The following is a 19,746-nucleotide window of genomic DNA, read 5'->3' on the forward strand; positions in this document are numbered from 1 at the left end:
ATCAGAATGAGACTCGCGATTGTGGACCCAAATGGAGGACTCACTCATCAGTTTTTCTTCAGTCATCCTCAAGTACTTGCAAGGAATTGCCTGATTCTTCTTTTCTTGTCTCCTTTGGGTAGTAAGGAAACAGCAAGTAACCTGTCTACACTGTGGATATTTTCCTGTAGGCAGTGCCTTTGGGGATCAGCTTGGACGTTTCTTTCAAACAGTCGATTATACTGTGAACTATGACTGGCATTCTTGTCGTTCTCCCCAAAGCTGAACTTGGAGAAAAAGCATTTGGGTCAGATTGTATTTTAACAAAGTGTGTGCAAGCAAGAACATTACTTGTTCCCCTCGACCCCTACCCAGAACTTCATTTGGACAAATAGTGCAAACGTGAACGTGGTCTCATGCCCTGTCAAGTACAAACTAGCACGTGCCATCGGCACTTGCCATCTACCTACAAGGATTTAATCATGTGCTCTTGCAGCTGCTGATTTTTAACACCCCTGGAAAGGAATTCAGGGTGGAAAGCAGAAGTGAGGCATGCTGTGAGCAGGGAAAACTGGCAGAACAAGTCTTCAGAAGGTTAGATGTTTTCAGGAGCCCATTTTATGAACCTGATTCTTCTATCTCCTCATATCTAGAAAGCAGGAACATCCTTCATGGTGATGACTGCTTCTTGTGACTCCAAGAAACCTTCACGGCACTGGCGGAAAACTTCTACAAAAAATAGGCACATGATTACATGTACTCTCCCTTCACCAAAATCACATATATCCCTCTGTGCCTTTTTGGAACAGCTTCTCAGAGCTATCTGATGTGCTGTCTCCTGGGCTACAGTCCTCTTTTTGCCCCCTCAAAAACTTTCAACTTTCATGTTGTGCATTTTTGAAAGTCAGCACCCTGAACTTATTTTTTCATGCATTCCTCACCCAATAATTTCACAACTTGATTGCAGTGAGATTCACATGAGGATAAATCCAGGCCATGGAATGTGAGAGGAAGTGCTCTTGCCCTGTGTAGTCCTGGTGTTTGGAAACATCCCCTGTGAACCACCAGACTTCATCCCTTTACTGGCGAGTGTAGTAATTCAAGTACCACATTCAATTTGGAGTCACATGAGCTGATGATGGAAAAAGCCACTGAACAAAAGGTACCTGTGTCCCCGAATCATTCATTCATTTCAGTTGGTCAGTCATGTCCGACTTTTTGCAACCCCATGGACTGCAGCACCCCTGGCTTCCCTTGGTCCATCACCAACTCCCACAGCTTGCTCAAACTCATGTCCATCGAGTCAGTGATGCCATACAACCATCTCATCTTCTGTCACCCCTTCTCCTCCTGCCTTCAATCTTTCCCAGCATCAGGGTCTTTACCAGTGAGTCAGTTCTTCACATCGGGTGGCCAAATTACTGGCTTTTCAGCTTCAGCATCAGTCCTTCCAATTAATATTCAGGACTGATTTCCTCTAGGATGGACTGGTTTGATCTTGGTGCAGTCCAAGGGGCTCGCAAAGTTCGTCTCCAACACCACAGTTCAAAAGCATCAATTCTTCGGCACTCAGCTTTCTTTATAGTCCAAATCTCACATCCACACATGACTACTAAAAAAACCATTGCTTTGACTAGACAGACCTTTGTTGGCAAAGTAATGTCTTTGCTTTTTAATATGCTGTCTAGGTTGGTCATAGCATTTCTTCCAAGGAGAAAGTGTCTTTTAATTTCATGGCTGCACTCACCATCTGCAGTGATTTTGGAGCCCAAGATAATAAAGTCTGTCACTGTTTCCATTGTTCGCTATCTATTTTCCATGAAGTGGTAGAACGAGATGCCATGATCTTAGTTTTTGAATGTTGAGTTTTAAGCCAGCTTTTTCACTCTCTTCTTTCACTTTCATCAAGAGGCTCTTTAGTTCTTCTTCACTTTCTGCATAAGGGTGGTATCACCTGCATATCTAAGGTTATTGATATTTCTCCTGGCATTCTTGATTCCAGCTTGTGCTTCATACAGCCTAGCATTTTGCATGATGTACTCTGCATATAAGTTAAATAAGCAGGGTGACAATATACAGCCTTGCTATACTTCTTTTCCCAGTTTGGAGCCAGCCCGTTGTTCCATGTCCGGTTCTAACTGTTTCTTCTTGACCTGTATACAGGTTTCTCAGGAGACAGGTCAGGTGGTCTGATATTCCCAACCCTTCAAGAATATTCCACAGTTTGTTGTGATCTTCACAGTCAAAGGCTTTGGCTTAATCAATAAAGCAGAAATACATGTTTTTCTGGAATTCTCTTGCTTTTCTATGATCCAACAGATATTGGCCATTTGATCTCTGGTTCCTCTGCCTTTTCTAAAACCAGCTTGAACATCTGGAAGTTCACGGTTCACGTGTTGCTGAAGCCTGACTTGGAGAATTTTGAGCATTACTTTACTAGCGTGTGAGATGAGTGCAATTGTGCGGTATTTTGAGCATTCTTTGGCATTGCCTTTCTTAGGGACTGGAGTGAAAACTGACCTTTTCCAGTCCTGTGGCCACTGCTGAGTTTTCCAAATATGCTGGCATATTGAATGCAGCACTTTCAGAGCATCATCTTTTAGGATTTGAAATAGCTCAACTGGAATTCCATCACCTCCACTAGCTTTGTTCGTAGTGATGCTGCCTAAGGCCCACTTGACTTTGCATTTCAGAATGTCTGGCTCTAGGTGAGTGATCACACCATCGTGATTATCTGGGTCGTGAAGATCTTTTTTGTACAGTTCTTCTGTGTATTCTTGCCATCTCTTCTTAATATCTTGTGTTTCTGTTAGAAAAATGGTCCATACCATTTCTGTCCATTTTTTGTTGCCTGTCTTTGCATTAAATATTCTCTTGGTATCTCTAAGATACAAAGATTCTTGAAGAGATCTCTAATCTTTCCCATTCTACTGTTTTCCTCTGTTTCTTTGCATTGATCGCTGAGGAAGGCTTTCTTTTCTGTCCTTGCTATCCTTTGGAATGCTGCATTTCAATGGGTATATCTTTCCTTTTCTCCTTTGCCTTTCATTTCTCTTCTTTTCTCAGCTATTTGTAAGGCCTCCTCAGACAACCATTTTGCCTTTTTGCATTTCTTTTTCTTGGGGATGGTCTTGATCCCTGCCTCCTGTACAATGTCATGAACTTCCATCCATAGTTCTTCAGGCACTCTGTCTATCAGATTTAATCCCTTGAATCTATTTGTCACTTCCACTGTGTAATCACAAGGGATTTGATTTAGGTCATAACAGAATGATCTAGTGTTTTTCCCTACTTTCTTCATTTTAAGGGTGAATTTGGGCTTCCCAGGTGGCTCAGATGGTAAAGTGTCTGCCTGCAATGTGGGAGACTGAGTTCAATCCCTGGATCAGGAAGATCCCCTGGAGAAAGAAATGGCAACCCACTCCAGTACTCCTGCCTGGAAAATTCCACGGATGGAGGAGCCTGGTAGGCTACAGTATATCGGGTCATAAAGAGTCGAACAGGAAGGACTGGGTGACCTCACTTCACTTTACTTCACTTTGGCAATAAGGAGTTCATGATCTGAGCCACAGTCTGCTCCTGGTCTTATTTTTGCTGACTGTGTAGAGCTTCTCCATCTTTGACTACAAAGAATATAATCAAACTGATTTCAGTATTGACCATCTGGTTATGTCCATGTGTAGAGTCTTCTCTTGTGTTGTTGGCAAAGGGTGTTTGTATGACCAGTGCATTCTCTTGGCAAAACTGTTAGCCTTTGCCCTGCTTCATTTTGTACTTAAGTCTAAATTTGCCTGTTATTCCAGTTATCTCTTGACTTCCTACTTTTGCATTCTACAGGGTGGGCATAAGACAATTGGTTACAGGGCTATGTAGGGGGCGTTGCTGACAAAGTGAAACAATGTAGCCGCCATGAGATTATTGGCTGTGCGGCGATGAGATATTGGCTGTCCCTAATGATTTGGGGTGGGGGGTGGTGGCGGCTTGCGTTGCAATCACGGTGGAGTCCCGTGGTGGTGAGGAGACTATTGGCTGTGGAACAATGGGAGGGCGTTGTGTACCAAGAGAAACACAGTGGCAGTGATGACACTACTGGCTCTGCTGCCATGGGGAGGGGTGGGGGCGGGGGGTGGGCGTTGCGCAGATGGAGCGCAGCAGCTAAGAGACTATTCACTGTGGCACCCTGCTGGAGTGTTGCTCACAGGTCAAATCTCGCGGTGGCTAGGAGACGATTTGCTGTGGGATGATGGGAGAGCTTTTGGAGAACAAAGTGTAACACAGTGGCTGCTATGAGACTATTCGCTGTGGGACTGTGGGAGGGCGTTGAGCACAAAATGGAACATGGTGGCCGCGATGATACTATCTGCTACCGGGCGATGGGAGGGCGATACCCGGCAGTGGCGATGGGAGTACAGCCGATGTGACCTTATGACAGCGTTGAGGACAAAGTGAGGCTGGGGATCAGCGAGGAGACCATTGGTTATGGGACGACCGGAGGGGATGCGGGCACAGGAGGACCTGCGGTGGCGATGAGACTATTTGCTATGGGACAATGGGACAGAGTAGAGGTCAAAGTTAAACCAGGCTGTGGAGATGAGACCTTGGGCGATGGGAGTATGGGACAGCTTTGAAGAAAAGTGAAACACCACGGTGGAGATGGGATTATTGGCGATGGGAAGACAGGACAGTGTTGTTGTGCACAAAGGGGAAACCGGCGGCGGCCGTGAGCCTATAGGTGATGAGACCGTGGGCGGGAGCTGGACACCAAGGGGTAATCGGCGGTGGCTTTGAGACTTTTGGCTTTGAGAAGCGTGGATGGCGATGCGGACAAAGTGAAAGCCAGCCACGGCGATGAGACATTTGTCTATGGGACGCTGAGAGGGTGTTTCGCACAGTGTGAAACTGTGGCAGCGATGAGACAATTGGCTACTGGACGATGCAAGGGCGTTGCGCACAAAGGGGAACCTGGCGCTGGCGAGGAGACTCTTCGCTAAGGCGCAATGGGAAGGCATTGTGCAGAAAGTGAAACACGGCGGTGGGATGAGACCTTGGGCGGTGGGAAGACTGGGACTGCATTGAAAAAAAATGAAACCCGGCGGCGGTGATGAGCCTATAGGGAATGGGACCACGCGAAGGCGATGCGTGCACAGGAGAACCTGCGGTGGCGATGAGACTGTCAATGTTTGCCCTGGGAAGTCAGAGGGCATCGCGGACACGTGTAAAACAACGGAGGCGGTGAAAATATTGCGATGGGACGATAGAACCGCGGTGTGGACAAAGTTAAACCCGGCGGTGGGGGTGAGACTATGGGAGATGGGACGATGGGAAGGCCTTGAGCACAAAGAGAGGCCAGGTGGAGTCTGTGAGACTATAGGCTTAGAGCTATTTTGGACAACGTGAGAAACAGCCAAGGCGATGAGACTGGCTATGGGACCCTGGCAGTGCGTTGCAGACAGAGGAGAACTCAGCGGTGGCCAGGGGACAAATAACCATGGGACGGTTTGAGGGGACTTCCTAGGGCTGAGACAGACTGCGGCCACCACCTGGGCAAGTGACCAGGAAAGAGTGAGCTCCTGGAATGCTCTGGAACTTTCAGAGTGTCTTTCAAGGATTCAGCCGTGAATTGGGGGTGTTAAGTATTCAGTAGCTAAAAAGTAGGAATATTTTAAAAACACAGCAATTTATTTTTAAATTAATTTTCTATTTAATTAATATACTTATTTTAAATGAAATATTTCAAGTTTCCAGTTTTATAATAAATATATATAAGGTATTTAAAGTATAATTTTAACAATAGCATTTTAATAAACATTATTTAAACTAAATTTTCTTTGTATTAAAACAAGTCTTTAATATACTTTTACATTTCTGTTTTTAGTGGATGTAAACTTGTTAATAATTTCATGATTACTTTTCACTTACTTTTAATTGAGAGAATTACCATGTTTGACAATTTCTAGTGACCCGATGGTAGTTTTAAGTAATTTTTAACTCATATTCTTGAAATCTCTTTCTGAGGACAACATTGTTGGAAATAAAGGTTGGAGTACACAAGCAACTAAGGCCATTTAGAAGGTCAGAATTTTTCATTTACTTTAGTAAGAATTTTGTAAACTAAATGGAATTTCCCTGATTTTATTGGCATCAAGAAGGCTTCCTTTGTAAGACTCTCAAATGTAAGGTGATGTACATTTCTCCCTAATTAATAATAAGAAAAAAAATCCACATCATATCAAGAAGCCCTACAAAATGAGCAGTCTGGTACATTTAAAGAAGTGAAAAGACAAGAGTAGGTAAACAGTATGGATACATGGAGAGCATGCATATAACTTAGACATTCCACATGGTTTCCTTGTATTTTAAATGCCTCAAAGGCAGGGGCCAAAAACTCTACTACTCTGCAGGCTTGTTTCGCAATGAATGTCTCCAAGGTGCTCTGCAATTTTTAATATGTGTTGTCACATAAATCAAGTTGACATTGAAACTGCCACGTTGACTTTTGTTTCATAAATAATTTATTTCTCATACAAAAGTTTAAATAAATAAATAATGCACAAATTAATTTAAAAATAGCTTAGTCTTTAACTGTCCATTGAAATCCAGTGCATTGCATTGTCAGTTACTTCAAGAGCCTCTGCTGGCTGAAGAGTCTCACCTCAAAGTCACATTGTCCCTTCCCAGAGCCACAGGTGGGAGATGTTCAGTCACGGAGGTAATCTGTTAGTCTCATCAGGAAAGAAAAGTTCATGAGTATTTGCACTCGCACGACTGTCCAGGCACACCTGTTGTACTCCTTGGACTTCAGGTACTGCACGAGGTTGAAATAACATTTCCTCAGGTGAAGAACAGTCGTGTCTCCCATAGTGAAATTTTGCTTCTGCATTATTTCCTTTTGGACTGGCTCCAGACGATTCATCTGCCCATAGAGTTCCACAAGGAGGTCCTCAATGATGGTCTCAGACCAGCCAGTGCTGGAGAAGTCTCTGGTGAGAATGCCGAAGATGTGCTGGAGCATCTCATACATGACCAGTATGGCATCTTCCTTCCGGAACTGCTGTGCTTGCTTCATCTCCTCAGGCATCTGGAAGTCCATCCTGGCCTCGAGGCAATGTTGAGGAGTTGAAGGTAACTGCCACAGGAGTTTCTGACACACGGCAAGGCTCTGCCTTTGTTGGAATCGAAGCAAGCTGTAGCTCCTGGAAAGAGCTGTGGTGGAGAAACACAGCAGGAGAACCATCTGGAGGAGGCACCGGTGGGTCATGGTGAAATCAGGCACAGGGCTACCTGTTCTGCTATTAGGTGCTGAAGCTGAGTCTTCAAGGGTTTGCAAAGTGAATGTCCTTCATCCTTGAGTGTGGGCTACTTATACAGGATGGCCCTCCATTCTTTCTATTTGAGAGGAATTTCCCACTTTCAGTTCTCCCTTTCAGTTTTCCTGTGTCATTTAAATTATTAGTTGCCTCCAAAACTCTTTTTCTTTAAGCTCCTTGCTATTTTAATTTACATATACCACATGGAAAAAAGATATAGAAACTGAGAATCTCTAATGTTTTTTAAAGTTTCAATGAATTGCTGAATGTTAAAGAAAAATATAAGCCAAATCTTTTGAACTAGATTATTACAGGATTCTTTCATTTCGAAAAGATTTTTCTTTTTCTGTTTTCATATTATGAGATTTGTGGACAGGGGGCCTTGTTTGGAAGAGTTTCTTTTTCATAAGAATTAGGTTTAATTCTCAAATATGCTATTACCAAACAATAATACTTGCAGTTTATGATTTTAAAAAAGATACCTATTTTTTACATCTATAAGAGAATAATGTTAAACTAAGTTGATGAACAATAAATACATGATATATGTATGATTTAAAATAAAAATATGCAGTTTATAATTTTTAAAAAGGCACCTATTTTTTTCAATCTAAAATAGAGTGACGTTCCTAGAGGGGTGGGAAGGGGCAGGAAGGTTCCACAGGCAGGGGATGTATGTATACCTGTGGCTGATTCATGTTGATATATGGCAGAAACCAACACAATATTGTAAAGCAATTATCACTCAATTAAAAATAAATATATTTACATAAAAGAAAAAATAATGTATATAAAAAACAAAACAGAATGATGTTAAACTAAGTTGTCCTGAATTTTTTTGGAGGCCTTAGCCATAAGGAGCAAGACATCACATAACTTTATCAACCTTGTTGTTGTTTTTCAGTCGCTAGGTCGGGTCCGACTTTTTGCGACCCCATGGAAGGCAGAATACCAGGCTTCCCTGTCCTTCAGTACCTCCCGGAGTTTGTTCAAACTCATTATCACTTCATGGTAAATAGATGGGGAAACAATGGAAACAGTGACAGACTTTATTTGCTAGGGCTCCAAAACCAGTGCAGATGGTGACTGCAGCTAGGAAATTAAAAAACTACTTCTTTTTATATGAAGGTGCAATTTAAATTTTTCTGGAGGCCACATCAAGAGAGTAAAAAGAAAAAAGTTAATTTGAACAGTATATTTTCTTTAACAATATATCTAAATGTTATCATTTCAACATAAAACAATACAAAACTAGCAATGAGATAGTTACATTCTTCTTTTTCATAGTGCCTTCAAAATACAGTGCATGCTGTTAGTCACAGTACAGCTCAGGCTGGACTAGGCAAGCGCTCAGTTGGCCACATGGGGTTGTCGGCTCCATGGTGACCAACACAGCTCAAGATGGAGGGAGCAGTAGGAAAACAAGATCAATATTAAAAATCAACCACTTCGTTTTATATGAGCTTAAAGTTGGAAAATGACATTTAAAAATGATACCATTGACAATAACATAAAATGTCTACTACTGAGAAACTGTCATAGCCAGAGATGCCTAAGAAGACGTGGCAATTAAAGGTAATGGGGTATCCTAAATGACATCCCAGAACAGAAAAAGAACATTAGGCAAAAAAACGAAGGAGATCTGGGAATTCCCGGGAGATCTAGTGGTTGGGACTCTATGCTTTCAGGGCAGGAGGCCCGAGTTCAATCCCTGGTCAGAGAACTAAGATCCCACAAATCTCAGAACCAAAAATAAGAAAATAAATAAAAAGTTGCTCCAACCAGAGTGTGTGTGAGGGGGTAGGGGATGGGGGAGAGGCATTAAGGAGTTCTTAATAAAGTGTAGACTAGGTAATTTTTAATTAATTAATTTATGACTGGACTGGCTCTTTGTTGCAGCAGGTGGGCTTTCTCTAGTTGGAGCAAGCGTGGGCTGATCTCTAGTTGAGGTGCTCAGGCTTCTCACTGTGGAGCTTTCTCTTGCTGCAGAGCACAGACTCTAGGGCACGGGCTCAGTAGTTGGGGTGCACAGGCTTAGTTGCCTCACAGCACAGGTAATCCTCCCTGGCCGGGGATGGAACCCATGTCCCCTGCATTGGCAGGTGGATTCTTAACCACTGGCCCACCAGGGAAGTCCCAGACTTTAATCCTTTTGAATGTAGCATTGACAGGCAAATTACCTTCACTTTTGGCCTCTAAGGACAAGTCTATAATTGAAATTTGATCCAAACTAGATGGCCAGAAACTAATGAAGAATAGAAGCTTTCTCTGTTACATTCAGCTTATCTCTTTTTTTCATCTTGATCATCCATAAGGATTAAGCAATTTGCCCAACTAATTCTTCTTCTGAGAAAGCAAAAGACATGTAAGCATGTGATGAGGTGGTCAGCATCAGTGAGAAGGGAATACAGAGTCTACAATAGGAGACTGCCAAGGCCACCTCCTACTGAGACTGACACTGTCATTTAGTGACAAATATTTATCAAATGTTCCGAACTACTTCATAAACCAAAGAAGCAAATGCTGCCAATTTATTGAACTATTTTTACAATGTCTCTCAATAAACTTTTGCTACTGGCTTGATTATATATTCTTCACATTCTTTTTGAGTTTTTTCCCCAACATATTTATTATTTACTGTTGTTGCAAGAATGAAAGAAACAGTTTTTTCATTACATTTTCTACTTTTTAATGGACTGGGTTTTCCTTGCATTTTCACACACAAACACATAACAAAATAATTTTGGTTTTTAATCTGGCTAACTTTACAAATGCCATATCTAAAAGTATTTGGTTGGATTTTCAAATTTTTAAATAAATGTATATTGTCTGCAAATAAAAATTTTAAAGGATTGAAAACGTCAAGGGTGATGTTCATATAGAGCAACTGCTACTTGGTGTCTAAATTGTAAATTAAAAACATTTTGTAGCATAGTTGAAATATGCATAGCCTATGATCTAGTAACTGCAGCAATCAGCCTGGGAAAAAAATCAAGTGCATATGCATCAGGATATAAGTAAAGAATACTTATACCAGCATTATTGATAACAGTACCAAACACGAAATGACGTAAAATCCCTTAAAATGGCGTAAACAAATAAGTTGTTGTCTAGGCTTATAATAGGGTTGTTAATAACAAGATGTAAGAAGCACAATAAATGCACAAACATAGTAGTGAGTAAGAGAAACTCAACTCAAAAGAAAACCAACCATTTGTATAAGTGTATACAAATTTAAAAAATGGGCCAACCTAACTGGAGACATTTTGCTTGGCAACCTAGAGAGCTCCTGTGAAGCTTCAGGACCACAATGGAGAGTCTGTCTCCAGCTTGAGGGAAGAGCGTGTCTTCCCACCTTCCAGCTGCGGCCTCGCTCTCGCCCTCTCTCAGCACCTGAGGCTGACTCTGCCCAGGCTGGGGTTGCCCTGTGCTCACAGCCAATAGCTGATGGGCCCAGAGCCGCTCCTCAGGCCTCCCACCTGGTGTGGAGAGGGACAATATGCAGAGAGATCTAAGTGCCCCTGGTTGCAGTCTTCTTTCTTCCCTTTTCTCACACCCTGGACATCTTGTCACAGGCCTTGGATAGACTCATTGTGCACTTTTTTTCTAGCTCACTTCAGAATGCAGCTGGAACTAGGTACTTGGCTGAAGGCCTCTCTGCCTAGCTCTCCTAACTCCTCCAGAACATACCCAACCAGAGGATCCCACACTGTGCTCCCCTGTCACTCTCAGAATGCGCCCATCAGAGGGTCGATGGCCCAGGAACAGGCAGGAGCAGCCCAGGCCTTGTTGTCACTGTTTGCTGCCAGGACCCGCTGCTGCTGGAAACTCAGACCTGCCCTTTCAGAACATGCTCGTCTGCGTCAAGCCTGCGTTTACTTCAGATCCCAGGCCATTCTCTGAGCTGGACGTTAATCCTCAGAATCACTATCAGGGGTGCAGTGAGTCAGGCTAACCCAAGGTTGAGAAAATGGTTAAAAGGACAACACATTGACTGCAGCTGCTGAACAAGCCTCAGAGGCCGCCCTCAGCTGACATGTGAGCAAGTCCCACTGTGTGGGTTCTGGGTTAGTTTCCTGTCTCTGAGGCAGTTTCTGAATCTTCCTTAAAGTGAAACAGCCCAGAGCAAAGCCATCTACCTACTCAAATCCGACAAGTGACTTGAGTTTTGTTACATCATCAGAGATTGTGTAATGAACCACAGAAGGCAAAAATAGCAACGAAGTTGATGCAACAAGTGAAAAGGAAAGTAAATGCAAGCTGCCAAAACGGGATTTCAGGATCCAGCCTGAGAATCCCCTCTGGCCTGGCCTCCTGGCTGAGTTGAGTGCACAGAGCAGAGGATCGTCCTGACTGCCTGCCAGACGCCTGTGGCTTCCTGGCTGAAACTCTGAGCTCCTAAAGTCCAGGGAAAACAAAGAATCCAGTGAGGGTGGGGGTGAGTCCTTGTAGACAGCTGGCCTGTGTGCCAGGTAGGAATGTTTCCGTCTAGAACTCTGGGTATTGTTGCAACAGGCTTGGCCTCGTCATCCCGGTGAATGGCTATTTCCCCTCTCACCGAGTGGTGGGTGAGCTTCAGGAATCTGTCTCTGAACAGCTCTCTGGAAACTGCCTCATCTTCCTGAGCACAGAACCAGAACATCAGGAAATAATCTTCTAACCAGATTCAAACCCAAGGCGTTAATACGTAAGGATCACTTAGGAAGTGTCTGGTACCATTGTGAGCATGTGCTATAAATAAGGCAATTAATCTTACCACACTTTCAAGATAAGCCTTTATGATTATCTTAGTTTTGCAGTTAAGACATAATGCAGCAATTTATAACTAGGCAATCTATTTTTATGTATAAATGAAAAATCTCAAAGATCTATTTGCAAGGAAATATAAATAAATGAGAAACTGAAGTATATGAAAAATGGATATTTATGTGATATACATTAGTCCATATCTGTCCATATATACAAATTTATTAACTACATATGAAAATGTCTAGAAGGATACCCATTAAATTGTTAACAGTATAGGATTAGGATGCATCCTCCAAGAAGCCAAGGGTATGCATTCCTTTGTATGAGTTATTTAAAAGTTTAGCGATGATGTGTGTTTAATATATATAAATAAGCTTAAGAAACCCTTTTACTTCTTTAGAGTCACATGGCAGCTACCAGGTCTCACATCTTTTAGCTGTCTCTGCAATCCCCAGGCTGCCTTTTTCTTCTTGCCTCCATTTGAACAATTTAGGAAGACTCTCTTCTCAGGAGTGGCCAAGTGTAGAAAACTTACTCTCCCTTCCACATCCTACTCCAGGACCCTAGATTCCACATATGCAGATTGACGGCCTATGATGTATGTGCTGCTGCTGCTAAGTCGCTTCAGTCGTGTCCGACTCCGTGCGACCCCAAAGACGGCAGCCCACCAGGCTCCCGAGTAGCTGGGATTCTCCGGGCAAGAACAATGGAGTGGGTTGCCATTTCCTTCTCCAATGTATAAAAATGAAAAGTGAAAGTGAAGTCACTCATTGGTGTCCGACTCTTAGCGACCCCAAGGACTGCACCTACCAGGCTCCCCCATTACTGGGATTCTCCAGGCAAGAGTCCTGGAGTGGGTCGCCAGTGCCTTCTCCGCATGATGTATGTGGTTCTCCACTAATCCTTGAAGGCGCTCCGATTCTTACAGGCCCCAAGCAGGAAACTATGTCCATGACCTGGGCTTTTCTCCACTCATCTCCCTCCCACCTCTGATCTATGTCTCAAGAATCACATTCAATCCCTCCTCACATTGTCCATTGTTCTTTCTATGACCCAGGGTGGGTAACCCCATTCCCTTTTTATTCAGGTGACTTCAGTATAGGTTTATCTTGTAGGATCAGACTTTGGGTTAGATTTTATTCAAAGATATGTGCAAGTCAATTTGTTTTTTCAAATAACTTTTATTTTCTCAAGTGAAAAACAAGAGTAGTCATAAAAAATATAGTACAAAGCAAATATCTTATGAATGATAAAGATTTAAATGCTATGAACAGAGTAAATATTTCCAATAATTTAGATAAATAAATAAATATTACAACTTTTTAAGATATGAAAAATGAGTTCTTAAATCTGTTTTAAACAGTTATGGTAACAAAACATTTAACATACATTTAAATAATCCCATATATTAGCTATTACTTATATGTCATCTGACACAAAACTAGAGTTAAAGGTTGCACTTTGAGTCTTAGAAAATAGCCATTTAGTTGACGAGATGAACCGTTTTCACATTCAACACCTTCTTTATTTCCTGAGTTTTCCAATGAGCTCATTGGCAAAGACCAAGCACCTTCTGATTTCCACGCTAACAACCTCCCAGGCACAGTGGCTGTATTCTTTCTCTTTGAGATACACACTGATTCGCTGGAAGTAACTCTTCACAGCCAATCTGGAGTTCTCATTCCTTAGAGGTGATTGTTCCCGTGTCCTTCCCTCCCTCAGACACGTGTCCAGGTCCTCCAACTGCTGATCAAGTCCCACGAGGAATCTGTCCAGGAGGCTCTCGTCCCGACCTGCAGAAGAGCCCGTGGTGCTGAAGAGCTGGAAGGTCTGCTGGAGCAACTCGTGCACAACAGCTGTGGCTTCTGTCTTCTCAAGCCTGGTCCCGTGCACCAGGGTCTGAGGAAATCTGAAGTCAGTCCTGTCCCTCAGACAGGACACAATGGGCACTCTCTCCATCTGACTCCAACGTGTGAAACTTTCCAGATTGCCGTGGCTCGAAGGCAGCTCACAGCCCAGGGAGCACGTGGGGCTGGAGCAGAGCATCACCAGGGCCAGCAGCACAGTGACGGGGAGGGCCATTGGGATGCTGGGGGCTCACAGGACTGCCTGCAGGGGAGGTCTAGGCAAGTTCTGAGGGCTTGGGGTGATGGGTGGCTCTTAAAGAGTGAGTAGAGAAACTTTCATTTTTCTGGGTTTTTCCAAGTTTGCCCTTTCCTTTCTTTTCTACTCTTTGTAATGAAATCAATACAAGCGATAATTTTTGCCATGAGTGCCTAGGTGGGGGACATCAAATCATGCGTGCCACTGTGGTTGATAGCTACACAGCCGTATGTTGTGCTTTTTACACCTCCTTAGTTGTTCCTGGGAGAAGAGTCTCGTCAATGTCAGAGAAAGACAAAATATTCATACAAAACGTGGCTTTTCCAGGTCACCAAGAAATGCTCAGTACGGAAAGAGCTTATGAGAGAAGCTATTGATTTTTCTCATGTTTTCCTCATTTACCCTTTTCTCCCTTCTTTAAAAAATTTCAGTTGTGATTGTACCTTTACGATATAACCTGAGTAGGCCTTAAGCTCCCTGGAGACATTATAGGGAACAATATCACTGATATCATTTGTTTAAAATGAGTTATTTTGCAACTATAATTCACAAGGCACTTTTTAAGGTGCTGGTTGTCCTAAAACATTCATGTTTGCCTGGGTTTATTTCTCTTTCGCCTCTACCACTATGATATTTCACAGGATACTTTGCTTCAGTCTTTGTGAGATAATACAGATAATCTCATCTCCTTAAATATTTCCCTGGGAAGTGATAATCTACCATACACTCAGGGATACTGAGGTTGCAATTACATTCAATCCTTGTAATGGCATGTCTTTACCAATTCTATAAGGTACAGATAATTTGTAATTATATTAATGACAGAAATTTTTACATGCAACCTCTCAGCAAAGTGTTTTTAATAAACATGACAGTCGTCTTCACACCTTCCTTATGAGATAATTACTCTAATTATTGACATGTTTGCAAATAAGGAAACTGAAAACTCAGAGAGAGTACTTAACTTGCTAACAGTCAGGATTAACTGCATAAGTGGTACTTGAGCACTCTACTCTTCAGCCTCCACTTGATTCCTCATTAACCTTAAGCATTCTCCTTTAGCTACATTGTGCACAGTTGTAATTAAGTAATGCATCTAATTATGTAACATTTGACCGCCCTGATAGATTGTAAGCTCCCTAAAGGCAGTAATGGCACATGTGGGGAATCCAGGAAGGTGTCTGTCCCAGAGAAAGTGCACAGAGGGGTCTCTGTCCCAATGTTGTTGGTCACTAAGGCATGTCCAACCTGTCATCTATCTCTCAGAGTTTGCTAAAATTCATGTTCATTGAGTCGATCCAATGCAATCGAATCATCTCATCCTCTGTTGTCCCCTTCTTGTCCTGCCCTCAATCTTTCCCAGCATCAGGGTCTTTTCCAGAGAGTGGGCTCTTCCCATCAGGCGGCCCAAGTATCAGAGCTTCAGCTCTGTCCCAGGACTAGTTCTAAGAGAACTATACACACCAAAGTTTGAGTAGACCTAGTATTTGACGGCAATGGCACCCCACTCCAGTATTCTTGCCTGGAAAATCCCATGGATGGAGGAGCCTGGTAGGCTGCAGTCCATGGGGTCTCTAAGAGTCAGACACGACTGAGCGACTTCACTTTCACTTTTCACTTTCATGCATTGGACAAGGAAATGGCAACCCACTCCAGTGTTCTTGCCTGAGAATCCCAGGGACGGGGGAGCCTGGTGGGCTGCCGTCTATGGGGCTGTCACAGAGTCGGACACGACTGAAGCGTGCAGAAGTAGCAGCAGCAGTAGCAGTATTTGAAGACTGTCTCAGAAAATGATAATCTTCTGAAAACAAAGATAGTAAGAGTAAATCTAAATGGATTTTTTAACTTTCTGGATAATTTCTCAAAATATTCTCTCAGGTAGAAACAGAGACTCTCAGAGTTGTTGTGTAGTTGCCATAATTCGCCAGGCTCCTCTGTAGATCTCAACAAAACACCACTTGAAATATAGGATTGGAACTTATCAGGTGCAAAGGGAACTGTGTACTCAGCTGTCATCTACTGACTGTCCTGTCCCTGGAATGAGCGAATGGCACTTTTGTGACAATGACGAATAGGAACTGGAAAGGAAGACCTTACTAAGTCTTCCTCTAAAATAGGAAGCACATTGTCAGAGCAGACAGCTCGGTCCAGTGCATGAGACAGTGGACATGGGGGCAAGACTCCTGGGTTGATGTCACAGCTGCAGCCTGCACTGCCTGTGTGACCTTCGGCACTACGGTTGTCTCCTCTTATATGGAACTGATAATCATATAAGTTTCTCTGGATTTTTCTGAAGATTGTAGGACGTAACGTACTTCTGACAATGCTTGGACACATAAGATTTCAGTATCTGTTAGCTGTTCCCACGAGGCAGAAAATTCACACATCCAACTATGGAAACGGGATAGAATTTCCCTGAGATGACCTGCTTCCCTTCCCTTAATGCTCAGCTCACTGGTCAACATTATAACATCTAATCTCATCTCTTGCATGAACATGATGTGCTGTCCAAACACTACATCTAGTAGCTTCCAGCTAATAGCTGACCCCTCACACATGAATAAAATGACCGTCCAGTCTGTACCCCTGTCTCTTTTCAGGGTAAGTTAATAGGTTTACATCCTCAGAATCCATTAACATCCACGAAGAGTGAGAAATGTAAACAGACAAATAAAGATAAATAGACACTGGGAGTTAGCAAAGCCGTCCACTATCCTTTTAGGTAACACTGTGCCTAAGAGCCTGCTCCCCTCCCCTGGCTCTGTCTGCAGCTAAACTATTTCACATAAGCTATTCTGAAATCTGTCACTCTGTAGAGCTCTTCATCCCTGTTTGTGTAGTTAAGTGACATTTGTCATTTGGACAGAGAAGTCACTACAGTTTATTTATTACATCATTTACTTTACCTTTGTGGGTTACGTCTTCATTCACTGCTTACTTTTACTTTCTAGGAATATTCAATGAGTGGAAAGTTTTGATCTCTTGAAAAATCGCTGAGGAAATACATTAACTGTTCTATTCATTTACATTTTCTGTTCCTGTTTTTGCCATAAACCTCAAAGTGGAAATCGAAAAGATTGTAGGAGCATTAGCACAGCTTTTACAAACTGAAAGACAAATGTCAAAGAAGAGGTAGCAATATGAAAACTGCATAAAAGGAGCTAATAAAAAAGTGGGTTGCTTGGACATGGCAAGGACAATGGCCTGGGATAAAAAAGGGACATTCTAACCACTTGAACACTTGGACAGGAGCGGTGGTTACACTTTATTTTCATGAGAGTGACTTTGGAGGATTCATCATCTTGGTTATAGGCTTAGTTTGTAACCAGAAAGGGTTAATTTTGAATTTACACTGGATCTGCTTCTGTGACTTCAATTGTTTTTGTCCCAGAAATTCACATTTGGGAAGGCCAGAATCACAGATAGATATGACATCTTTGTTTGTTGACATGACATGAGATATTCCATTTCACACCACCCATGAAATGACTATCAGGAAGTGCAACTAACACATTTGCCTACCTGAGGCTTGCTGGCTGTTCTGGGAGATATTTTCAGGAATTAAACGTCCTTTACTTTGTTTCCTCACCTCCTCCCATGTCTGATTCATAAAAGAGTCTGACACCCAGGACCCCCACAAGATGGTTATTTTGAGGCACTAGGCTTTCCTCTTCTCAGTCAGCCAGTTCCCGAATAAAGTCCTTTCCTGCTCCCAACACCTCGTCTTGGATTCACTGATTTGCCCTGCTGCAAGCAGAGCAACTTGGACTCTGTAACAAGCTCAGCATTTGGATTGGCACATAATAAATGTTTAGTAATTTCCTCAATTATGGAGAGTAAATACAACCAAAATTGACAAATTAAAAGTTCTGCTGAGGAGAATAAGGTGAGATCCATGCATATAAAGCTCAGATATTTTTCACGTCTGATCAAGTCTTTCAAGAGGAATATGCAGAGGCAGCAAAAGAAGATTTGAAAAAGAAGTCTAACAAAGTTTCCTTAAAAGTTGGTCTTAGCATCAGGAAGAAAGATCCAATAGCTCTTAATATATCATTAGTTCCAAGTTACTGACATAATAAGCATTCCATGGAATTAGAACATCTACTTTTTTAATGAATACATTTTACTTCAATGTAAGGATACAGAAGAGCAGAAACTCATGACTGATTTCCAGGCTGTTGAAGTGAAAGGCAAGCCCAAAATGAGGTAGTACATATATCTGGGTAAACTCAGAATATGAACATTTTGGACTTAATATTTAAGAGGCACACAACAGAAGATCCTTAGATGAAATGAAGATGAAACAAAGCTCACAACCTCTCATCTCAATCGGAATGCTTCCTTGAGGAATTGACCAATGGTTCTTTATCTCCTCAATGATGATACTGATGATGCTTGTCTCCAACCCCATCTCTTCCTCTGAATCCATGAACTGCCTCAGAGCCTTGACCTGGAAGAGCAGGAGACCTTCACATTTGCATCAAATAAACACAATCTCTCTCTTTCCTGTCTGGGCTACAGGAAAGACTTCAGATTCCCTCTGGAGCAGGTGAGTGGCAGCCAGCTCCAGAGGCTCAGGCCTTCTCTGTGCTCCACGAGATGCTCCAGCAGAGCTTCAACCTCTTCCACACAGAGTGCTCCTCTGCTGCCTGGGACACAACCCTCCTGGAGCATCTCCACACTGGACTCCATCAGCAGCTGGACGACCTTGACGCCTGCCTGGGGCAGGTGATGGAAGAGGAAGACTCTGCCCTGGGAAGGACGGGCCCCACACTGGCCGTGAAGAGGTACTTCCAGGGCATCCATGTCTACCTGAAAGAGAACGAACACAGTGACTGGGGCTGGGAAACTGTCAGAGTGGAAATCATGAGGCGCTTTCTGTGTTAACTGGTTCCTAAGAAAACTCAGGAGTAAGAAGGAACCTGATTCTCAGTGACTCGTGTCCTAGCTCAGACTTTCATTTTCAGTCATTTCCAAAACTCTGATTTCTGCCTTAGCTATGAAATAGTTTGAGTGACATTTGATATTGGCATTAATATTGAGAATATCAATATCCATCTGCTTTTAGAATTAGAGGAAATATATCTGATGCCCTGCGGCTGAATGTTATGGAATAACATGTTTTTCTATGAATGTACCTCATTTATTGGAGAAGGGGACCGACAGTGTATTAATTTATTTACTTTTATGGTACTCACATTTATATGTTCTATTTATTACATGCATGCATGCTATGCATGCTAAGTCGCTTCAGTCATGTCCAACTCTATGCGACCCTAAGGATAGCAGCCCTCAGGCTCCTCTGTCCACAGGATTTTCCAGGCAAGAATACTGGGGGGGTTGCCATTTCCTTCTCCATTTTATTCCATAAGAATATAGAATTTTCTTTAATAAAAATGTACCTTTTATTTACTCATGAAATGTATTTGAAGACATGTTTCTTCCTCTTCCTTTTGAATCTTTTCCCAGAGGCCTAATGCTGTAAAACTACATATAGAAAGATGTTGTGCAGTGTGTTCCTTTATTTGCTGGCCTTGTGGAGAGTCTTGAGTATGAGAGGCAGAGGCCCTGACCTTACAGAGCTCACACTGGAGCAAGGACATTGCCA

General features: G+C 42.6%; 3 protein-coding genes across 3 annotated transcripts; 1 reads left to right on the plus strand and 2 right to left on the minus strand.

Moving 5' to 3' along the window:
• Nucleotides 1-6,562: 6,562 nt before the first annotated feature.
• LOC105000963 (interferon beta-2-like) lies at nt 6,563-7,237 on the minus strand. The gene has a single exon (XM_010857087.1). The coding sequence runs from the start codon at nt 7,235-7,237 to the stop codon at nt 6,677-6,679; it is 561 nt and encodes a 186-aa protein (XP_010855389.1). The 3' UTR covers nt 6,563-6,676.
• A 6,322-nt stretch (nt 7,238-13,559) lies between these two features.
• LOC105000964 (interferon alpha-2-like) lies at nt 13,560-14,117 on the minus strand. Its single transcript, XM_010857088.1, has one exon. It carries the CDS (start codon nt 14,115-14,117, stop codon nt 13,560-13,562), a length of 558 nt encoding a protein of 185 aa, XP_010855390.1.
• A 2,517-nt stretch (nt 14,118-16,634) lies between these two features.
• On the plus strand, nt 16,635-19,025 carry IFNW1 (interferon, omega 1). The gene is given in 4 exon segments (XM_010857101.1): nt 16,635-16,739; nt 18,277-18,344; nt 18,660-18,703; nt 18,706-19,025. Coding segments are annotated over 4 exon segments (537 nt in total).
• Nucleotides 19,026-19,746: the final 721 nt, after the last annotated feature.

This window comes from Bison bison, unplaced genomic scaffold, assembly GCF_000754665.1.
Source record: "Bison bison bison isolate TAMUID 2011002044 unplaced genomic scaffold, Bison_UMD1.0 scf7180017864376, whole genome shotgun sequence".
Lineage (NCBI taxonomy): Eukaryota > Metazoa > Chordata > Mammalia > Artiodactyla > Bovidae > Bison > Bison bison.

Excerpts from the sequence above, each read along its gene's own strand:
- LOC105000964 (XM_010857088.1), bottom strand. The coding sequence starts at position 14,117 with ATGGCCCTCCCCGTCACTGTGCTGCTGGCCCTGGTGATGCTCTGCTCC.
- LOC105000963 (XM_010857087.1), bottom strand. The coding sequence starts at position 7,237 with ATGACCCACCGGTGCCTCCTCCAGATGGTTCTCCTGCTGTGTTTCTCC.